General features: G+C 30.6%; 2 protein-coding genes across 2 annotated transcripts; both read right to left on the reverse strand.

The window, feature by feature from the left end:
- Positions 1 to 22396: 22396 nt before the first annotated feature.
- On the reverse strand, positions 22397 to 23874 carry LOC139494585 (uncharacterized). The gene is made up of 2 exons (XM_071282745.1): positions 23154 to 23874; positions 22397 to 23123 (listed from the first exon to the last, which is right to left on the reverse strand). Exons 1-2 carry the CDS (start codon positions 23600 to 23602, stop codon positions 22397 to 22399), a joined length of 1176 nt encoding a protein of 391 aa, XP_071138846.1. The 5' UTR covers positions 23603 to 23874.
- An 812-nt stretch (positions 23875 to 24686) lies between these two features.
- LOC139494586 (synaptonemal complex protein 1-like) lies at positions 24687 to 25583 on the reverse strand. Its single transcript, XM_071282746.1, has one exon. It carries the CDS (start codon positions 25581 to 25583, stop codon positions 24687 to 24689), a length of 897 nt encoding a protein of 298 aa, XP_071138847.1.

Consider the following 25583-nt stretch of genomic DNA (forward strand, 5'->3'; position numbering starts at 1 on the left):
CTGACAAAAAAAAATATCATATGTTATAAATCGTATTTAAACATTAGATAAGAACAATAGTAAAAAAATATTGAAAACTTTTGAATAAGCAGTCAGTTATGTGATAAACTGAAGAGAACCATCCACCCCCCTCCCCAAAAAGAAAAAAACGAAAACAACATAAAAATTTAAATGGAAATTGTAAATTATAGAATTTTACAAGATCTTGTCTGTGTGTGGTAAGTACTAGTACTGAAACAGAGAAATTAATCAAATTGATTGATTATTGTTTGCTATTCGTCCAGTAGCAAATATTTCATGCCTGTTAACACTTTTATTATATATACACGTAATCGTCCTGAATATTAATTTTATTCGCCGCTGGTCGCCATCCATTATCATTATTTATTTTACCGTTTTATTATACGGTGAAGTTTTTTTCTTTTACTGGTATATATTAAAATTTCTTAAATGTTTACCAATCAAAATTAAAAAATGGCAGGTAAAATCTTTCAAACACTTGTGATTATTGGGATTATTATCTTTGACGGTAAATAATATTAAATCAAATGTGCCTTTTCGGATATATAACATTTGACGGAAAATATTATTGAATCAACTCTGTATAACTATTATTTAGTCATGGGTCGGTTTTGAGCTTATTATTCTGTATACGGAATGTTCTATAAAAAAAGACTGAATGTTGAATATTTTTATTTATCTGTGTCTTTGGGTTGCTGTCGTATGTACCGATTATCAGGTTATCTGCATGTTGATGTCGTTAAATATCAGCTACGAGACATAATATGAAGCTTTTTGTCGAGTGAGCGTAGCGAACGAGATCAAAAAGCCTTCATATAATGTCAAGCAGCGGATATTTTTTAACTTATCAAGTCATCACAAAAGATGACTTGATAAGTTCATCACAAAAGATGACTTGATAAATTCGGGTCAAAGTTATTAACGTCGGTTCAAACATTATGACGTCGCTGATATGTCCGGGTCAAAGTAAGTAAGGCCGGGTCAACGTATTTGACGTCACAAAGACATGATACGGAATAATATTAAGAGCTGAACAGAGTGATATAGACAGTGGGACGACCGATAATAATGTATATCTTTATCTCCTTTAATTCAAAACCAAGATTCGCTTGGGTATAGAAATATTGACATCCCTAGACCTCTCCCGTCCCCCAGTATACCCTTGCTAATTGGGTGCGTTCGTTTGGCTTATTGGTTATATAAATACGCAGCTTTGTCCGATCAAAATTATATAATAGGAATGTATATCAGATGCCTGATGCAGTGAGAATTCCATAACTTTTCTCAACATAATCAGATCGGAACAAATTTTAAACTTGATAAATTGCCATGATAACACTATATAGATATAAGAAGATGTGGTAGGAGTGTCGATAACTCTCAATCCATGTTAGTAATAGTAAAAGTTCAATGATAAGTTAATATTGATATTAAAAGACCTCCGAAGAAAAAGGGGAGTTCAGATCCGTGAGCCCGAACGGTGAGGGGATTTGAAAAGCCTTTTTTGTGAGTAGGTCTTTTAATGTCAATATTAACTTAATCATTGAACTTTTACTGACTTACAAACCGTCAAAAATATAAAAAAGTACATAAAAAGCAATTGCGGAAACCTAATTCCCCTGAACTGGACGAGTCTAAATATGTTAAACTTAAATGATAGTTAAACAGAACTCAGACTAATATGTACAATTAACAGTTACCAAATTGAAATGATAACGGACCGATTTAATGGCATTACATCATATAATTATTTATTCAAGATAAAAAAAAATGGATCTTAACACCAAATGATAAATTTACAAAATTAGGGGGGAAATTTATACTTTTTAGCCAGTTTTTCAAAATAACAATTTCTTATTTAATAAATCAGGCAAACAAAACCCCATACAAACTTCATTTAAAACTGACCAATGAATATTATGCCCAACAACTTCATGCTATATATACTTGATTTTTTTTATCTGTCAGTAATCATGAAATAGAATCGTTATCAGACCTTAGAAAACAGTAAGTAAACTCTTCCAACAATTAGCTTTTTAAACAGCATGTTTAGGAACCTCTAATCGGACAGTCATAGATGCATAAGGTCCTTTACAATATTCATCCGGTAATGTTCCTTTTGTTTCTGATTTGTTAATTTTCCTACATTAAGATACATGCGAATGCAAACTAATTAGTTTTGTCTATTCAGTTCAATTAATTAATAGATCTTGCTGTATTTGTGTTTTTTTTTATTTATTTAAATAGTTACTTATGCATGCAAACTTCAATGAATAAAACCGTATTAAACTAGGTTTCACTGTGCCGATCAAAACATGTTGGATGAGATATATATAATATATAAGTTCAATATATTATATGATTACAAACACTTTAATTTAGTCGTCCGTTATTCCCTTTTCATGTCTAAATGAAGCAAAAACACCTGCAAAAAACGTTTATCTTTCTTAGTTTTATCCTTGCCTGACAAAAAAAAAATATCATATGTTATAAATCGTATTTAAACATTAGATAAGAACAATAGTAAAAAAATATTGAAAACTTTTGAATAAGCAGTCAGTTATATGATAAACTGAAGAGAACCCTCCCCCCAAAGAAAAACGAAAACAACATAAAAATTTAAATGGAAATTGTAAATTATAGAATTTTACAAGATCTTGTCTGTGTGTGGTAGTACTAGTACTGAAACAGAGAAATTAATTAAATTGATTGATTGTTGTTTGCTATTCGTCCAGTAGCAAATAGTTCATGCCTGTTAACACTTTTATTATATATACACGTAATCGTCCTGAATATTAATTTTATTCGCCGCTGGTCGCCATCCATTATCATTATTTATTTTACCGTTTTATTATACGGTGAAGTTTTTTTCTTTTACTGGTATATATTAAAATTTCTTAATTTTTTACCAATCAAAATTAAAAAATGGCAGGTAAAATCTTTCAAACACTTGTGATTGTTGGGATTATTATCTTTGACGGTAAATAATATTAAATCAAATGTGCCTTTTCGGATATATAATATTTGACGGAAAATATTATTGAATCAACTCTGTATAACTATTATTTAGTCATGGGTCGGTTTTGAGCTTATTATTCTGTATACGGAATGTTCTATAAAAAAAGACTGAATGTTGAATATTTTTATTTATCTGTGTCTTTGGGTTGCTGTCGTATTAATGTATATCTTTATCTCCTTTAATTCAAAACCAAGATTCGCTTGGGTATAGAAATAGTGACATCCCTAGACCTCTCCCGTCCCACAGTATACTCTTGCTAATTGGGTGCGTTCGTTTGACTTATTAGTTATATAAATACGCAGCTTCGTCCGATCAAAATATAATAGGAATGTATATCAGATGCCTGGTGCAGTGAGAATTCCACGCTATCTTTACCTTAAAAAAACATTAGAGGGAAAGACGATCTACGCACGAGTTGAATGATTGAAATGTGTAAACAACAAGAAAGGTCAGCTTAATCTTTTTAAATAAGTCGCATGGCTGATTTTAACAACATTTTTAGTGACTTTTGCTAGAACAATAGTAGATGAAAATAAAAAAAAATATAACAAAACCGATCAGCATGACAATATAAAAAAAAAATGAAACGCTCAAAATAAGTTGAATCTTTTTTATAAATTGTTGTCAAACTTTTTTTATAATTTTTTTTTTTTTTTTTTTTTTTTTTTGCTTTTATGACAATTTTATACCAGTCTGAGATATAAATAAACTTGAAACAGCAAATGTTGTCACCTAGACGAGAGATGAATCATTATATGCTTCAATATATGAGTTATTGCCACTCATTAAAGATTGATTTTTTGTTATAGTCATTCACCTATTAGTTTTGCTAGAAATTATACAATATAACACCTGATGTGTACTACCAAAACATTTTTTTAATATTAAACAAAATATTAAATGCAAAGAGAAAAATGATGGACGAAATGATAAGATTTACGAATAAAAATTCAAATGTATATAAAAATAACATATATAAAACTTGGAAAACTGTTTGAGACTATAATCAACTGAGGACAAATGATTATAAATCACTAAATGATGCTGATTAATTTATTGCTCCTTTGTGTCCAGTGGCAAGTATGTCATGCATATTCACGACTAGATTCAAAGTGGATCAATTTGAAGCAAATGTTTACAAATTTAGAGTGGCACTTTTTACAATAAGGCAGAGCGTTCGCTAGAGTTAAAACGTATGCCGTAATAGAATAGATTTGAACCATAATGATCGAACTCGTACGTTAAGCCCTTCTTCCCTCTTTTTTCTCCACAATAGACGAATGTCATCTACAAAACGTCATGAATTTACAATCAATAACGGCCACTATAAGTAAATGAGATATGGACTTTTTTATAAATTAATTCTTATTGCAGCCAACATCTCCCGGTTCGGAACAGGTTATTTATTTCCACAAAATACCGCCTGATTATTGATTGAAGATATTCAAGCAACCAAAAGCACTTTGAATCAAACACATTCTTGAAATTGTAAATTAAGGTATTTTGCTGGGTATTTTTTCCAATCCTATTTCGGACCCCCTGATTTTAAGAGTGCGTATATCTAATTAGTCATGCCCGATTAAATTTAATTGAATTGAACATCAACTTAATGACCTACATCGGGTAAATAAGTTCTAGGTACAATAAGTAGACAATAGAAATCCTTTGTGGAATAAGATCGTCCCAGGTATCTTAGAAATGCACGAGCAGGTTTGTAACAATATGTAAAACATAAACCATTATGTTTCAAACTACAATTTAATCGTACTTTATTCATACTTTACTTTGAATGATACGTGCATTGTTAGGGACAGCTAAAACTCATTACGACTACAATAGAAACTATAAAATGTGTATGTCCTTACAGTAATATATATTTCGGGTTTTGCATCCAATAGACATATATATATGAGAATTTGGCACATTCAAAGAAATATGTCCAGTTTCATTCATGTTGCATCACTTACCATTATTGATGTGGTTAACACTTGTATAATTTCTTTTCTCCATTAATTGTTCAATTTAGTTGTCATCTTACTGTTTCAATTTAAAAAAGCAGTGTCATTGGAAAACAAAATCAATGTCCAAATCACAAACTATTTTTAAAACAAGAGTTTTGAAATTATTCCGACTAGGATAATGGATTGAGTATCATACTACAATTTACTTTTACGACTAAAAATATGCGCAATCTTGTTTCGTTAAAGTTGTGCATTACAATTACGAAAGAGTAAATTCGTATGTGTGATAGTAAATATGACATTATGAGTTATACCTGGATTGTCAGAAGACTCAGTTTTTTACTATAGCTATTATATGTAGATACTGTTTGTGACACTTTTTGAATCTGTGATGACAAAATTATATTTATAATAAGTAGCTCTTGAACCGTTGATCAATGTAGAGCTTTTTCCTATTAATTTTGTAAAATATGCTCGAATTGAGCTTCAGAGTTCTTAGAAAATCTTTATAAAACAATAAAAAGGGTTAAACTAACATAATCCATTATCATTAGCTTGACCTTTATATTGTGAAATATAAAATCAATGTCAATGCAAAGAGGTTCAGACTTCGAATGGCCATAACTATGAATGCGTATTGATATAAATAAACTTAACCAAAACAATAATACCATGTTTGTTTGTTTTGTTCACACGGCGTTATCAATATAATAGAATTTTATGCGACTGTCATACAAATGAAAATTTAACTAGCTATCAAACCGGGTAAAATCCATCCTACTTTATACTGTCATTTGATTAGCATTGATTAGGGACTTTCCTTTTTGAATGATCCTCTGAGTTCAGCAGTTTTCAGATTTCATCTTTTAAATACGTTGCACAAAGCATACAATTTGGATAAAAAATATAATTGTCTGGCAATAAAAAACGTATGCATCGTTTAATTTCCAAGATTCCTTTCTAACTGTTTATCTACATATATATGATCATGTGTCATTGTAGTTTAAACTGTGAATAGTACCAAAAGTACAAGGATTATAACTTAATACGCGTTTCGTCTACATACAAATCATCACTGACGCTCAGATCAAAATAGTTATAAAGCTAAACAAGTACAAAGTTGAAGAGCATTGTTGACCAAAAATTCAAAAAAAAATGTGCCAAATACGACTAAGGTAATCTATTCCTAGGATAAGAAAATCCTTAGTTTTTCGAAAAAATCAGTTTTGTAACAGGAATTTTATTGAAATTACCATATATATATGTTCCGGACCATATGAGTATTTGGACCATACGCGTATGGTCATGACAATATGCGTAAACTCATATGGGCGACCATACGCGTACAGTCCGACCTTACGCATATGGTCGGACCATATGAGTATTATACTCGTTTGGTTATTAACGGGCTGGACCATATGAGTATTTGGACCATAAAGGTTTTTTTTCTTCAAATATGCAATTAAACGTTTCAATAATACAATAACTTTACCTTTAAAAAATTATGGTTAATTAAAAATGTATTAATTTTAAAAGTCATTCTAAGCATACGTGCAAAAATACAATTAGCTATGAAAACTAAGACCAACTGACTGTGGCATCTATATTTAATGTTTTCAAAGGCTACATAAACATTAAATATAGATGCCACAGTCAGTTGGTCTTAGTTTTCATAGCTAATTGTATTTTTGCACGTATGCTTAGAATGACATTTACCGGCACACGGTACCATAACTTTTCTGCAATTACACGTCCTGGTTGTGCACGAACCTTTTCCAGTTACACCTGTTGCTTGCGAGTGACAAGGTAGTTTTCTGCGCAGCTGCGTGCAGTGATATTGAGATTTCGGGCCATTCCGATGTTTCTGCGGTTTTTTTTAAGAAGCTCTAGATCTCCATTATCGTAACATAACTGCAGTACATCATATTCACAGTGAGATCAAATTAAATAAACTATGGTCCCGGTGATGTCCTCTACTTTAATTAATAAACGTGATAATTACTAGACCCGGTATACGTAAAGTAACAAAACTTCCTTTTACAATATGTGCATTTGATTTTGACATTTTCCATTTGTACTTACAAATAGTGAGTAAAATTGATTATGTGAAACTGCTTATTTTATTTAATTAATCTTTTTTTATCATTATTGAAATGTAATAAAATGGCATTTTAAATGATGTAACAACTAAAAGGGTCATACCTTATGAAGAGTTTAAAAGTATTTAAAGTAAGCGTGTTGATTACCCCGACCATATGCATATGGTTGGACCAGATGAGTTTATACACATATGGTCATGACCATACGCATATGGTGCAAATACTCATACGGTCCGGAACATACACATATAGTTATCAAAGGTACCAGGACTATAATTTAATACGCCGGACGCGCGTTTCGTCTACCCAAGACTCATCGGTGACGCTCAGATCGAAATACTAGTAGTTGTAAAACAAAACAAGTACACAGTTGACGAAATTAAGGACCAAAAATCTCGATTGGGTCAAATATTTTCTTGTACAAGTCAGCATGAGGTAACAAAACTACTGAAATTTTGTTACGTTTCAATATTTTGAATAAAAGGAGGACATAATGGCAACCTAAATTTATGAGAACAAGCATTTGTTGTTATTGTAAATACAATCTTGCTGTCCATTGTATTATACATTGAATCCTGACATAAATTTATTGCTGATTTACTATGTGGGTATATAGATTGACAAATTAAAGTGCACACATGTAAGGTTTTGGTTTATGCGGTCAAATCATTTTGTTGTACAAATCAACATGAGGTATCAACACTACTAAAATTTTGTTAGGTATCAATATTTTGTATAAAAGGAGAACATAATGGCAACCTAAATTTATATATGAGAACAAAAATGTGTTGTTATTGTAAATACAATACTACTGTTCATTGAATTATACATTGAATCCTAACATAAAAATTATTGCTGATTTACTATGTGGGTATATAGATTTACATATTAAAGTGCACATATGGTAAGTTTTGGTTGATGCGGTCAAATCATTTTGTTGTACAAGTCAGCATAAGGTATCAAAACTACTGAATTTTTTATACGTTTTAATATTTGGAATAAAAGGAGGACATAATGGCAACCTAAATTTATGAGAACAAGCATTTGTTGTTATTGTAAATACAATCTTGCTGTCCATTGTATTATACATTGAATCCTGACATAAATTTATTGCTGATTTACTATGTGGGTATATAGATTTACAAATTAAAGTGCACACATGTAAGGTTTTGGTTTATGCGGTCAAATCATTTTGTTGTACAAATCAACATGAGGTATCAACACTACTAAAATTTTGTTAGGTATCAATATTTAGTATAAAAGGAGAACATAATGGCAATCTAAATTTATTTATGAGAACAAAAATGTGTTGTTATTGTAAATACAATACTACTGTTCATTGAATTATACATTGAATCCTAACATAAAAATTATTGCTGATTTACTATGTGGGTATATAGATTTACATATTAAAGTGCACATATGGTAAGTTTTGGTTGATGCGGTCAAATCATTTGGTTGTACAAGTCAGCATGAGGTATCAAAACTACTGAAATTTTGTTACGTTTCAATATTTTGAATAAAAGGAGGACATAATGGCAACCTAAATTTATGAGAACAAGCATTTGTTGTTATTGTAAATACAATCTTGCTGTCCATTGTATTATACATTGAATCATTACATAAATTTATTGCTGATTTACTATGTGGGTATATAGATTTACATATTAAAGTGCACATATGTAAGGTTTTGGTTTATGCGGTCAAATCATTTTGTTGTACATGTCAGCATAAGGTATCAAAACTACTGAATTTTTTATACGTTTTAATATTTTGAATAAAAGGAGGACATAATGGCAACCTAAATTTATGAGAACAAGCAATTGCTGTTATTGTAAATACAATATTGCTGTCCATTGTATTATACATTGAATCATTACATAAATTTAATGCTGATTTACTATATGGGTATATAGATTTACAAATTAAAGTGCACATATGTAAGGTTTTGGTTTATGCGGTCAAATCATTTTGTTGTACAAATCAACATGAGGTATCAAAACTACTAAATTTTGTTAGGTATCAAAACTACTAAATTTTGTTAGGTATCAATATTTTGGATAAAAGGAGGACATAATGGCAACCTAAATTTATTTATGAGAACAAAAATTTGTTGTTATTATAAATACAATACTACTGTTCATTGTATTATACATTGAATCCTAACATAAAAATTATTGCTGATTTACTATGTGGGTATATAGATTTACATATTAAAGTACACATATGGTCAGTTATGGTTCATGGGGTCAAATCATTTGGTTGTACAAGTCAGCATGAGGTATCAAAACTACTGACATTTTGATACGTAACAATATTTTGAATAAAAGGAGGACATGCTGCCACCCCGAATTAATGCGAAGACAACATTGGTATAATAGTATTCTAATATTGCTGTCCTTTGTATTATACATTGAATCCTGTCATAAAAAATATGGCTGATTTACTATGTGGGTATATAGATTTACAAGTTAAAGTGCACATATGGTAAGTTTTTGTTGATGCGGTCAAATAATTTTGTTGTACAAGTCAGCATGAGGTATCAAAACTACGAACATTTTGTTAGGTATCAATATTTTGAATAAAAGGAGGACATAATGGCAACCTAAATTTATGAGAACAAGCATTTGTTGTTATTGTAAATACAATATTGCTGTTCATTGTATTTTACATTGAATCCTAACATAAAAAATATGACTGATTTACTATGCGGGGATTAAGATTTACAAATTAAAGTACAAATATGGTTAGTTTTGGTCGATGCGGTCAAATAATTTTGTTGTACTAAAGTCCGCCTTTAGTATCAAAACTACTGAAATTTTGTTATATATCAATATATTGAACAAAAGGAGGCCATGCTGGGACTCTTCATTTGTGCAGACACAATTGTGTAGTTATATGTTTTAATGTAGCACAGATAATCATGCTGTCTGCTGGGGGTATTTTTCGATTGTCACAGGAAGGCATCCCAGAAGAAATATGAAATAGCCTTGTCAGACGTCATTATTATTTGGACTTAAGTTTTAATGATGCAAGGACGTATAACTAACAAGAACGTATAACTAACAAGGACGTATAACAAACATCTAATATACGTCCTTGCATAGAAATACATAATAAAGTGCAAATATGGTAAAATTGGAATATATATTAAAAAATAAAAAGGCAAGAGTAGTATATCGATGTTCAAAAGTCCTAAATCGAATGAGAGAAAAACGAATACAGGTTTCTTACTTTAAACCGAGGGAAACATATCAACTATCAGAGGAAAACATGGTAACTATAGAAACACTGAAGTACAACAAAAAAGTGTCAACAAAAATAGAACCGAACTATACGATAAAAACTTAGAACCGAACTATTTGATAAAAAAAAATCATGTCTAAAATATTTTAAAACCCAATTACCAAGCCCGCACAACTTATGAGTCATTGAATATTCAAAACATGATCCCGGTTCAAATTTCATTGATTTCAATCCACATTTTTTAGCTTTATACCGATTGTCATCCCGAAAAACTACTACTAAACACGAAACGCCATGCTTATAGTTTTGAAATGTAATAGTTTTTGTGAATTGAGAAATGTCAAAAATTATAAAACGCCAGAAGCCCGCGCCTCCTTTATCAATTCTTAGATATGGTTGAAGTGTGAATTCATTAATATTTTAATGAATTCTTAAAGACACAATAAATGTATAAAAATACGTAAAGACTTTAGAGTTACAAGACAAAACATAATAAAATACTCACCCGCAATTGAATCCAACACTGAAAAAAACAAAATTATAACTTATATCACTCAAACTCTACTTTGAAAGATACATAAATTGTTTGGGATAGCTGCAAATATTACGATTAAGTTAAAATTTAAAACGTATATGGCCCTTACAGTAATAAGCATTTCTTGTTTAACATGCATACGAAAAATACGTATTAGAATTCCGCACATTCACAGAAATGTGTCCAGTTGTGTTGCATCATTTACTTTGACTGATAGTTAACACTTGATGGCAAGTACTACATTTCAACATTAATGAGTCAATTGAGTTACAACGTCATCTTACTGTTTAAGCTTTGGATAGCAGTGTCCACGAAACAAAACACAATTAGCAATCACAGTAAAATATTTTCACAACAATCTTACAATTATATGGAATATGAATGAGTGTAAGTAGTATCATCGGTTATGGTTGGTTACTCTTCTTAGTATTCTTACAGTATCGTGTGAAGCAACATACTACAATTAACCTAGTAATGAGTGTGAATAATGACAATGTTTCGTATAATGAGTTATGAGTGACTTTTCAGAAGAATAATGTTGTTACTTTAGCTCCAACATTTAGAAACTGTCTGTGACACTTTTTGAATCCGCGATGATGAAGGAAACAAAATTATAGCCATAATAAGTAATAGCATTAACGGTATCAATTCTCCTGCACCAGATGCGCATCAAGTAACTCTTAAACAATGTAAAGGTTTTCCCTATTTATTTTGTAAAATATACACACATAGAGATTCAGAGTTCTTTGAAAAGCTTTACATAGGTTTCCAACTAACATGATTCTTTATCATTAACCTCACTTTTGATCGTATATTTTAGTTTAAATGCAAGGTGGCACATTCACCATTTTTGACATAAAACAATCCCTAATCAAGTCATGAATATGACAGTTGTTATACATTCCTTTGATGTGTTTGATATGTTTGGGCTTTTGATTTTGTCATTTTGATTGGGGATTTTCCTTTTTAAATTTTACTCGGAGTTTTACTTTTAAATACGATGCACAAGTATAAATTAGGAATATTTTTCTTGATAAGAAAATGTACTTGTGTGGCACTATTTAATACATCCTTTAATTTCGTATATACCTTCCTAAATATTTACCTACATACATATGATCACGCGTCCCTGTCGTTAAAATTGTGACACTTTTATTACACAATAGTATCGTCTTTCCTTCGTTAATATTTTTTTTTCGAAGGAAACCTTAATTTTTTAAACAAGACAAGTTGAAAACTTTAATCAATAAGAATGCGAGAATATTGTATTACAATACATAGTCAATTACCAATAAACATCTTATCATACAGGAACAAAATACTATACTTGATCTATAATTTGTCATTGTTTAAACTATATAACAAAATCGATAAATATTTAGAAGCATAATGACAAGAGTAGTGGAAACTGAATAATAGAGTAAATTTTCCTAGGATCATAAATCTGCACAAAATCATCAGAACAGAACGACATTAGTACTTGGTCTGTAATTTGTAACTATAAACCTTCAGACTAATTTCCAAATCAATATCTTGAAGAATAACCTAAAACAAGGTGAAAAAATGAAAATTCGAATGCCCATAATGTTTCGCAACAATCAGATGGGAACAAATTTTGAACTTAATATATAAACTGCCATGATAACACTATATAGATATAAAAAGATGTGGAAGTAGTAACTCACGATCCATGTTACAATATTCAACTAATAAACCATTATATTTCAAAAGAAAATTTAATTGTACTTTATTTATACTTTACTTTGAATGACACGTATATTGTTTGAGACAGCTCAAAATCATTACGATTCAAATTAAATATATAAAACGTATATGTCCTTACAGTAATATATTTTTCGTGTTTTGCATCCAATACACAAATATGTATTAGAATTTGACACATTCTAAGAAATGTGTCCAGTTTCATGCATGTTGAATCATTTACTAATACTGATGGTTCACATGTATTTCTCTTCTCTAGTAATTTGTCAATTTAGTTGTCATCTCACTGTTTCAACTTTGAAAAGCAGTGTCATTGGAAAACACAAATCAAAAACAGTTTTTTTAAACAAGAATTTTGAAATTATTTGAACCAATTGAGAATAAGGAGTGTCATTAACGATATATGGCAACTGTGCGAGGGTTGTATAGCCCGATAATGTCGTTAAAAACTTCCATTTGTTGTAAAGATATGTAGTGTTATCTACTCATCGGATATGTTTATTACTCTTCTTAGTATTTTTAATGTATCCAATGAAGTAACAATTTACCTAACGACTAAAAATATGCGCAACCTGTATAATTGAAGTTGTGAATAACAAATACGAAAGAGTAAGTTATTCGGTGTGATAGTAAATATGACACAATGAGTTTTACCTGAATTGTCCGAAGACTGGTTAGTTTGGTACTTTAGCTACTACATGTATATACTGTTTGTGTAACTTTTTGAATCCGCGATGATGAATGAAACAAAATCATATTTATAATTAGTAACTCCCGAACTCTTGCACAATGAAAATATTTACCTTATCAATTTTGTAAAATATGCACGCATAGAGCTTCAGAGTTCTTTGAAAAGCTTTAAAAATCAATAAAGGGGGTCAAACTAACATGATCCATTATCTTGACCTTTTTTTCTAAATGACATTTTCCCCAAAGACAATGCATAACGTCAGATGGGTACAAAACCTTTAATTACAGAGTTGGCGCTACAAATATGTTGTACAATATATCAATGGTGTTTCTATCCATAAAGAGATGGTGAAATTTATTTGCTCAAATTAACTAGCATTGTATTTGTAATCATTGTTGAAGTTTTTAAATTAAAAATAATATGTTTCAACATTCAAGAACAAGAAAAAGATTTTTCTACATTGTACATATGTGACATCAGTCAAAATATTTAAAAATAAAAAACGCTGCTTACAGTTCAGATAGTGTTTTCATCATTGACAAGATTTGGCAAAATAATTTGAACATCTAAGCGTGAATTAAAATATACGTTTTTGTTTCTATACATTCATTCAGTGGTTATTAGTCAACGTTGACTAGCCATAAAGACCTCGCATTGTCTTTAGATGCCATTTATGGATTCTAAATATATAACACCGACAAAAAAATCTTTAGCAATCAATTGTTACCCAATTGTTTATTGTACCATATAAAAAATGTTAAATATCGTATTCACAAAATGTCATGACAAATAAACTAAAATACATTATATATTAGAAAAAAATATAAGTTTACAAATGAATATTTTATGTGTTTCATGTTGTTTCTACGAAATGGAGATAATCGTATTTGAAGATTAATAATTTTTTTTGTCAAATTGTTCACTTGTTGAAATAAATATATTTGAATTTAATCAATTTTCATCCGATTGAAAAAGCTTGGTTTACATAGATACTAGTTATCAATGGTAATTGTGAATTCATCAACTCGATACGAAACGTGGGAAATATCACAAATTTTACAACAGCAAATGCCCACGCCTCTTTGCCGAATTGTGAATACATTAAAATTGAAATCATATCTCAAAGACAAATCAAATATATTTAAATACATAAAGACATAAGAGTTGCAAGAAAAAAACACAATGAAATACTCACTTTGTTTTGAAAGGTGCTCATCTGAAAAACGACAAAAGGAAAATTAAATCTTACATTATTTGTACTCAACTTTGAATGATACTGAATCGGTGTATTAACCCATGTCAGATTTGCTCTAAATGCCTTGGTTTCAGAGATATAAGCCAAAATCTCCATTTTACACCCTGTGTTCTATTTTAAGCCATGACGGCAATCTTGGTTGGTTGTCCGGGTCATTGGACACATTTTGTAATTAGTTATCAAAGGTACCAGGATTATAATTTAGTACGCCAGACGCGCGTTTCGTCTATATAAGACTCATCAGTGACGCTCATATCAAAATATTTATAAAGCCAAACAAGTACAAAGTTGAAGAGCATTGAAGATCTAAAATTCCAAAACGTTGTGCAAAAAACGACTAAGGTCTATGTCTGGGATAAGAAAAACAAGATACCTCAATGATGATTGTGGCCAAGTGTGGTTAGAGTTAGCCCAGTGGTTTCAGAGGAGAAGACTTTTGTAAAAGTAAAAGACGACAGACGACGACAGACGACGGATGGACGACGACGAGGACGGACGACGGAGGCCAAGTGATGAAAAAACCTCAATTGGTTCGGGCAAGGTGAGATAAAAAGGTTAAGCTTATGCTGGATATATTTCAACATTAAAGAATTCACAAAATGCCTTTACAAATTAATTAAACAACTTTATGTTTTAGAAAAACAAATCTAAGTCTGAAAATAAATTAAATGTGTTTTAGGTTGTTCCAACGAAATGGAGATAATCGTGATAGAATTTTGTTTCATATGGTAAAATTGTTCGATTGTTGAAATAGATATATTTGATTTTGCATACTAAATTAATTTGTATCTGATTTAACAAGCTGGTTTACATATTATGAAACGCGGTTTAGAATACTACAGATAATATGGATAACAAGTAATATATTAATAAAGTGTGTGACGATTATTGTTTAGCAATGGACAACCACTGTAATTGATACGGCATTCCTGTTTTATACTTTCATTTACTTATATAGTGTAGATGTGTTGGGTAACAAATATTTATTGTAATTTTTAATTATATCAGTTGATAATGAAAACTTTTATTGACCTGTCTTGGCAGTTGACCATCCCTTTCATGTAAAATCAAAATCGATGTTAAAATCAACGATTTATAAGACTGAATATATATCTTTTAAAGGAAAATCCAAATGGCTGAGACCCTACATTACATTTCCCCCGTGTTTGGGTATGATATATTCTATAAACCTTAACCAAATTTTTACTTTATTCTATAAATCAATAAAAACAGGACAAAAAAGCATTTAACTTAGTCACGTGTTTATAAAACAATGGGTTTTTTTACAGTCATATTTTTTGGCAAATCAGATGAAAGGGTCTCTAAATCAGCTAATATGTAATGAACACTTTTTGTCATTTCAGTTTATTTCTACATGTTCTATGAATTATTGTTTTTTACCTTAATGTAAATATGTTAAGTATGACGCAACACTTTTATGTCGAATACAAACATTGTTCTTAAGAATCCACAGCAACAATTATTGTACAAAATATTCATAAATTCAGGCCACTTGTAGACCATGTAGAAAACTTTAAAAATTATTTTTTTTTTACAGATTTCAAATACCTATCGTTTAACATGCAGACATCATATGATTTTAAATAAAGGCAAGAGTAGTTTACCGATATTCAAAAGTCCTAAATCAACAGAGAGAAAATCGAATCCAGGTTACTACTTTAAACCGAGGTACACATATCAACTATCAGAGGAAGACATGGAAACTACAGAAACACTGAAGTGCAACAAGAAACGACGCCAACATACATAGAACCGAACTATTTGATAAAAATATTTTAAAAACCAATTACCAAGCCCTGACAACTTTTGAATCTTTGATTTGAAAATTAAAAACATAATTCTGGTTCACTATTCATTAAATTTAATCTACATTGTTTTGTCATAAACCTTAATAACTTATATAATAATAAAAGAATATGAAGTGATATGATGTATCAACTATTTGTACTTTCTACGTTTTCAAGACAGAAAAGTTGACCTGACACACTCGAACATAAAAAGGTGAACTTTCTCTTCAAATCGTGTGCTTATATCTTATGACTGTTTGAAAAAGAGGTGTCATTTAAGTTAATGAAAAAAATAATAAAACAATATTTATCACATGATTATATCGGTTTTCGCAACAAGAAAGTCATGACTGTCACAATTATTATCAATTATTTTCCTATGACAAGATACACTGTATTAAAGCTTCGACTATAAATGGCAGGTATCAACGGTGCTTTGAATTTTCTTGATTGTTTTTCATGACTGAATAAAGGTCAATTCCCATCAAAGGATTATCTATAATGTGTTTCTGTTAGTTATTTCATAAACGTTAGTAACTTTTTCTACTTAGACATTTCAAGTACAGTATACTAAGTACGAGGTTAGTGTTAATAATTAACTCGTTGAAATTTATTATTATTTTTTCTAAAACTAATTTGTGTCACCGAACATACAGGACAGTTTTAAATAATAGAAATGCATAACAATGATGCCAAATTTGTTTTTCTTTACTTACTGTTTTTACTGTTACATTTATTTTGTATCATCTCTTTTCATTCGTGTACGTCAAATATACCAATAATGTATTTTTTTTAAAGTAAACACCATTCTAATACCAGTACTTTAAACAATCAAATACTCACGTGTGATTCTTCTCCTAGCCTCTTCTGAAATATAAGAAATATAGTTAAATAAAATTTTATTCTGTTTATTAAATACTTATTGTAATACCATTAATTTAAACAATCAAATTATCACGTATGATCCCCCTAGCCCCTTCTGGAACATAAAGTGGGGGGGGGGGGGACATAGGAAAATAAAATTTTATTCTGTTTATAAAATGATATCTTATTTAAAGTTGATAACGTTTGGTAGGTGATAACGTGCATTTTGAATGTGGTACGCTATTACAATGTTTCGACTGTTGTTTATAAATGTACTAGTAATCATAATACATTAAAGGGAAACAAGCTACGAGATATATAAAAGAGATAAAATGTGATTTATTTTTCGGTTCAATCATTTATTAAAGTGAATATTGAAATAAAATACCGCTTTTAGCAGACAGTATGGTTCAATTTTGTCAAAATAAGCTGTGAAACATTGATGAGGATTTAATCATTTGCCAGTGAATAATTTGACCTCATTGAATCCATATTCGCGGGAACTTCAATGTAACCCCTTAGCAAGAGATGAATACCACATGAATTGTGCTTGTTCCATTATTTAAAGGAAAAGTATGTAATTATTTAAAGGAAAAGATTGTCAACATTGTAAGTGAAACAAGGTAAATCATTTGATTGACTGATCGATTCACAAAAAAAAATCATTTGGATACACGTAAAAAACGATGATCAACATATATTTTAATCTAGAATATGAAATTAAACAGACATAGAAATTTCCAAATGCAGGAATCTGATATCTATTTATATCTATAATTATGTTTACATCGCTTATTTGGCAATCGGAACTCTTCGGGGGTTAACACGACAGTTAATTAGATGGCGTCTAGACTAAAATACACACAAAATAAAGCTACATATCATCGATCCCATGTCCGGTATATTGTTTATTCTAGACTTTTTTATTGTTTGAATTTTTGTTTGACATTTATATCAATTTTAAAAATATAAGAATTTGCGTCGAATTGGTGAACATAAATTTGACAGTTATTATTAAGAACATTTGCACATAGACGAATTGAAGCTCTAACTTCTAGTAATTAACTAATAATTGGAGGCCTTTACTAGTTAATGCAGACAATTTTGTGCCATTCTAGTTTACTGTTATATTTATTCCTTCCTCTTTGAAATAAGATAAATAAATAAAACTAGTTCAACGTATGTATTTTGTAAATAGGTACATGCGAGAACTGCTTCAGCTTTTAAGGAAAGAAATTTGAAGTACCTATGGTGCCATTCAAGTTATAAAACAGAACTTACAAAACAATATTGATCACATTAATATATTTGGGTTTCCGCAACAAGATAAATAACGAACTAATTTAACAAGAGTTACGACTTTTCCCATTTAAAATTAGCACTTGGTACTTGTATTAATTTGGTTTAACTCGATGGTACCTTAATCACTATGCAATCAATTTTATCAAAAACAAAATACATTTTAATCACGAGTTGGTTGAACGTCATGGGATAACCGTTTCACAGATAATATCGGATATGTTCCTTTAGTCGTAACTACATTACCCCTCAGCATTACCCTTCCCTTTTCACGATTGTGATCGATCTACTGAATAAGATTTTTTATCGGATATGTTATAACATATGCAACACGATGGGTGTCACATGGGTAGCAAGATCTGCTTACCCTTCCCGAGCACCTGAGATCACCCCTAGTTGGTGGTGGGGTTTGTGTTGCGTAGTCTTTAGTTTTCTTTATTTTGTCTTCTGTACTATTATTTGCCTGTTTGTCTGGGGTGTTTTAACAATTGCGGTGTCATTTTATTTTCAATCTATGAGTTTGACTGTCCCTCTGGTATCTTTTGTACATCTCTTAATCAAAGGTATACTAAATTCTTTTTTTATACTTTTAAAATAAAACAAAAGACCACTAAACAAAACGATAATTTACTTTTGCTTTACAATAAAGAAATGGCATTATGAAGAAGACTTCACCCAAATCACGCGATATCAGCGTTAATACAAATTTGTTTGTAAAATAATTACCTCCATCTGCTTTATGTTTACTCATTTTATTGCACTTGCTCAGTTTTAGGTTAGGTCTAAGGCTGCAAGCAAGTTATACGACTGTCTGCATTTTGCAAGTCGATAGCGAAAGTTAAAATTGGAGTTCCCCTAGTTGCTATAAATAGATTATGTAGATGGTATGATTAATGTCCAACATTTAAATAATTTAAATAAACATAACAACGAACAGAAAATTACTTTATTCACGATATATATGAGACTTTACATATTTTAATTCTAAAATCACTAACGTAACTAGTGCTGTAAAAACAAAGAAAACAACATTATACTGTACACGAAACGTCTTTAGTATTAATGTTTTGGGCACAATTAAATAATTACAATTTAATTCAAACACGAAAATTCGATGCTTTGTTACCCCCTCACGATTTTTATGATACTTTATGTAATAATAAAAGACTATTGATATTAGAAAAAAAGTGGTGACATACAACATTAAGATTCATCATATTAAATTGAATCAAAATAGCTGTAATTTCGCCTCAACAGCTACTCTGAGTTCAAACTGATCTGTTCAGTTGGAAAAATATTAAGGCTTGGCATACACTAGATATATGAAAGTTAAATGCACTTTATGTTTCAGAAGGATAAAATCTTTTCTGGACAGTGATTGGCACTTTTGTCTTTCTTGTCCACTGTGTTACACCTTTTAACCAACATATAGTTGTGTAGATATCTATTGTCTTTCGTTTGACCATGCCAATCAATGACAATCAATATACAATACTAGACAGTTTTTACCTTAGAGGGACATCTCAAAGTTGTATCACAACTTAATGTATGTTTACATCTTCTGAAGGAACGAAAAAACAAATGCTCATAAAAATAAAATTCAAAAAAAATTCAAAAGTATTTCAACTTGTATATATCTAAAGTGAATACCGGGCATTAAAACTGGTCCAATTGCACAGATCAGTCTGTACTCAAAGTTGTTTTTGAGGTCTTAACACAACTGTTTTTGTTCATTTTGTATGATGGAAGGACTTTCACTCTAATTAGTTAAAAACAACTTGACAATGCCATAAGCAAAAACTCTGAAAAAAAAACTATGAAAAAGACAAACTACAGTATTTACAAACACACCATAGTAAAACCAGAGAATAAGCAATACGAATTGTATCCAAAAAATAAAACGAAAGATGATATCAGTTCCTCTATAGAGCGTTTAAACAAATATATGATACAAAAAGTCATGCATATCGATTTTGATGCGAAAGAAATTTATCTATAGACATAGCTTATCTTAGTTTTAATGCTTGAATAATTATGCATTTGTCATTTTGATGTATATAGACTGATCATAGATACCAGGACTTAATTTTTATATATATACCAGACGCGCGTTTCGTCTACAAAAGACTCATCAGTGACGCTCATATAGCTTAGTACTTAAGTGTGGTATTGGATTGCTTTTGTAGAGTGCAGTTCGGTGACACATTATATAGTCGTTTTTAACTTCTAAGTTATTTTGTCTTTTGTAGAGAGTTCTCTTATTGAATGAATTCTTTATTTGCAAAGCAGTAGTTGCATGCAATAATGTATTATGTCGTTGTACAACATAGGAGGATAAATACTCTGTACGTTTTTGATCGAAAAAAGTACATTCCAATATATAGTGATATTCGTCACCAATTTGTCGATTTTTACATAGATGGCAAACATGGTTTTCTCTCAGTAAATTTTGTCACCTTCCTGTTTCAATCGGCAATTTGTGATTGGTCGTTCGAAATCGACAAAGAACAACGGCATCTTTAAAGTTCAAAATATTAAAATATTCCTCAAATTCCAAGTTTTTCTTAAAAATTTTATAGTTAATAGCTTTTGACGAATTTTGAATTAGCGAATTCCAATTCTGAAGAAACTGGTCTAACAGTCTTTGCTTTATAACAGTTTTTAACCAACCTTTATCTATAAAATTTTGTGTTTCCCATATATATGAGAAACCACAATCTTGAAATATTTTTTTTTACAAAAAGAATCCATTTAGTTTGCATGTTAAAATGAACATTCATATGGCGAGAAAGTTGATACAATATACAGGAAAACTTTGCTTGTTTGCCGGATATCAAATTTGCCCAAAATAATACTGCTCGAATTTTTATGTCTCTGTCAACCGGATGGCGACCTAGTTCCCCGTAAACCATATAGTTTGGTGTTGAGGATTTCAGATTTTAAAGTAATTTACAGAATTTTAAATGTATCTTTTCTAATACCTCATTATTACTAAAACCCCATACTTCAGACCCATACAACAATATGGGCTTGACAATTTTGTCAAAAGAGCTAGCTGACATTTTATGGAAAGCTGATACATCCTTCCCATTTTCAGGACTTCGTACATGGCTTTTAAGGCCTTATCGGATAAATGTTTTTTTGTCATATTAAAATTCCCCGTTTTAGTAAAAATAATTCCCAAATAGTTACACTGCTTTACTATCTCAATGTTAGTGTTATTGTAAGAAAATCTGAGATTTTTTGGCAAACTTCCAAAACCAAACACTAAAGCTTTGGTTTTGTCAACGTTTACTTTCAATTTCCAAACCTTACAATAATCATGAAAGGCATTGAGTTGAGTCTGCAGGTCCTGTGCTGTTACGGCCAGCAATACCGTGTCGTCTGCGTACAAACTTATAAAAAACTTTAAGTATATTTCCAATTCTCTTTCCAGATCTTCTGAAATAGTTTGAGGTCCTGTGATATTTTTACTGGCTAATAAATTTTTTAAGTCATTCAAAAATAATGAAAATAGGAAAGATGATAAGTTTTCCCCTTGTCGTACGCCATTATCACAAGCAAAGTATTCCGAATTACAATAATTATATGATATACAAGATTTAATATCACTGTACATATTCAATATTACATTATACCTCTTACCATTTATATTATTCAATAGCATTTTATAAAACAAACCATCTCGCCATACAGCATCAAATGCCTTCTCAAAATCTACAAAGGCACAATATAACTGCTTCTTCTTACATTTCAACAATTCAAAAAAAGGATATAAGGTAAATATATTATCTGTAGTAGAATACTTTTGACAAAAACCACTCTGGTTTTCTTGTATGATAATAAATTCATCTGAAAAATCATTTAATCTTTTATTTAGTATTCCAGTAAATAATTTTCCCAAGCAACTAACAATAGTGATTGGTCTATAGTTCTTTGGATCTTTAGAGTCGCCTTTATTTTTATATACAGGTTTAATAGTGCCAATAAGCCAACTCTGTGGAATATAATATTAAAAAGTTTCTCATAAATACAAATAAACTGGGTAGATGTGGATTTTATGTATTCATTTATAATTTCGTCTTCTCCACAAGCTTTGTCATTCTTCAGTTTCTTAATGCACCGAAGAATTTCATCTTGCGAAAAAGGCGAATTTATATTTTCATTTAGCTGCCCACTTTGCATGGGATCAATGTCGGGAAAACGCACACTTTGATCATCTTCCGGTGCAGCGTTCAAGTTTTTGAAAAAATCGTGTAATTTTCCTATATCAATATCGGGTTGCTTTTTCTTCTTTCCTTTATTTAAAATTTTCCAAAATTTTTTCGGATTGTTGCCACGCAAATTTTGAATTTTGTTTAAAAGATCATTTCTAAACTTTCTGTTTTTGTTATCGAGAACCTTCTTATAAACTTTTTCGGCATTTAACATGTCTAAATGGTTTTGGCAACTATTTTTAGACTTAAATCGTCTTTTTAATTTTCTATAATTTTGGCGCGCAAATTTACATTCCACATCAAACCATGGTTTATTTTTATTTCCACTTTCACCTTTATTTTTATTCCGTTTTACGGAAGAGATACCAAAAGTAGCTTGCCCATACCTGACAAAAATGTTACATTAATCACCTATAAATGTATTAATTACATTTTTATTAACATCATTCAAATCAGTATTGCAAAGTTTGTATTCTAATTCCACAATTTTTTCAACATCAATATTATTTTGAAAATCTTTTATCTTTTCAGAGTCCCATCTATTTATTTTCTTAGCAGTGTTATCATGACTATTACAATCAACATTTTCTGCATGGTCATTTACCACATTTTTATTACAATAAAAAGTGACAGAAATAGGATTATGAACATCTGACAATAATTTACTTGAATCTAAAACCTCAAAGTCCTTAAATGATTTTAGAAGTCCAGGACTGCTGATACAATAATCAACGACACTGGCATTACGACAAGTAAATCGCCCTTTATTTTGATCCCTTCCCATTCTCCCATTTAGTATTGAAACGTCGTTACCTTTACAAAAATTCAACAGCATATTTCCATATCTATTTTTTCCTTTATCCATGTTTACACGTTTAATAGGGAAAGACAGATCTTTAAGAGCATTAACGGGATTTTCGATAAAATCAGATAAATTATTATCACCATGTTCATTTTCATCAATAATTACAAAATCATCATCACAACCTGTTCTGGCATTTAAGTCGCCTAAAAGGCATATATAATTTGAATAATTTGAAAAGCGTAAGTATTCTTGTTCAATCTGATTTAACGCTTCATCTGATGAATGCTTAGTATATTCCGGAGGAATGTAAACACCAAAAACAACGGGTTTGTCTAAATTAAAAACTTTCCCGTTTAATTGAAACCACAGAACGTATATACCTCCTGATCGTCTGCTAGTCACCGTTTTTCTGTTTTTCATTTTAAAGTGAAAACCAGGAAAATTTATGACATCAATATCGTCCGTTTTCGTCTCAACAAAACATACGATATCGTGATTTTTAATTATATTTTCAAATTCTGGATATTGCATTCTGGACTTTATGCCACAAAAGTTTAAACATAAAATATTAACATCATTAATGACATGATTACTGTAAAAGGTACTATTTACACTCGGTGAACAACCACTAGTGTCATAGGCATATGAACTATTTAAATCTCTGTCGTATAAATCATTATTTAAAAAATCTTAATAGAAATTAGCAATGATTTCGGAAAAAAAATTGTACATTTCAACTGCAGTAAAATGGTCTGTTACATTTAAATCATTACACAATTCAAAGTACGACCTTTTGTCTATGTCACATGATCGTCTACTTTCACGCTGGTCATCATTTTCATTAGGTTTAACCTGTTTGATCTTTAACATGTACAAGTATATTGTCATTATCAAGTATGGGATTAGCAATACAGTTTATATTTTCAGATAAACAACTATTGGTATTTTTATTTATTACATTGTCATGAAATTCAGTAGTATATTGTACTCCATGGCTATGCTAGACGCCATTGCCATTCATTGGTGGGGATGAATCTGAGCGTCTCATCCTTTTGTACAGCCTGTCCGTATCTTTTGGCGTGGTCAAAAGAGAATCGCGATAACTTCTCATATCATCATGTTCCATGCTTTCATCAAGGATATATTATTTATCGTCTATAAAGAGTTTATCACGGACAAGTACAGTATGTTTACCCGAGTATTTGGCTTCCTTCTGGATAGGATATAACTTCCTACGACGATCTTCTATTTCACTCGGAAACTGTTGGTGAATACTGTAGGGTGTCTTTTTTAGCCATCTGGCATTATCCAGCACCATCTTGAGGTCATTGTGGTATAGAAAACGCGCCACGATAGGCCTCGGATTGTTCCTAGAGCGTTTACCGAACCGGTGAACGTTACCAAATTCGATATCGTGTTCTATACCTAATTGTTCATATATGAAGGTACGGAGATTTTGCTCGACATCTTCCGTATGTTGTTCTTCCAAATTTTTGAATATTAAGTTGTTCTTCATAGAACGACATTGAAGATCTAGAACAGTATTTTGCAAAGTTTGTATTTTACTTGTATCATGTTGTTGCGTGTTCGATTTGGTGTTTCCTAACTGTTTTTCAAGATTTTGTATTTTGCGCAACATTTTTTCGGAATCGTTGTTGACTTTTCTGACTTCATCTGAGTGCTTGATCAACTGGGCCGCATGTTGACTGAGCACCTCGTCTCGTTTGTTGCTTTTCTCCTTGACATCGTCAAAAAGATCGCTTAGCACTTGGCAACTAGTCTCTAACTGCTTTTGCGACTTTACAATATCTGTAACCGAAGTTTCAAGTTCTCTAACATGCGAGGACATGAGGAGAAGGTCCTTCCTCAAATCTTTTACGGACTCAACTGATGTTTCGATGGATTTCAGTCTGCCGTCAATAGATGAAACAATACGAAGAACCATGTTCAACATCACTGGTGTATTTATACTAACATCATCACTCTCGTTAAAAATCTTTTGACTTTCCGTCAATAGTTTTGAAGTTTCCTCAAGCGACAT

The sequence above is a fragment of the Mytilus edulis genome, chromosome 11, assembly GCF_963676685.1.
Source record: "Mytilus edulis chromosome 11, xbMytEdul2.2, whole genome shotgun sequence".
Taxonomy (NCBI): Eukaryota; Metazoa; Mollusca; class Bivalvia; order Mytilida; family Mytilidae; genus Mytilus; species Mytilus edulis.

Excerpts from the sequence above, each read along its gene's own strand:
- LOC139494585 (XM_071282745.1), bottom strand. The coding sequence starts at position 23,602 with ATGGATAAAGGAAAAAATAGATATGGAAATATGCTGTTGAATTTTTGT. Across the intron at positions 23,124-23,153 it reads AAAAATGTAATTAATACATT|GTATGGGCAAGCTACTTTTG; the intron begins TATAGGTGATTA and ends CATTTTTGTCAG.
- LOC139494586 (XM_071282746.1), bottom strand. The coding sequence starts at position 25,583 with ATGTCGCTTGAGGAAACTTCAAAACTATTGACGGAAAGTCAAAAGATT.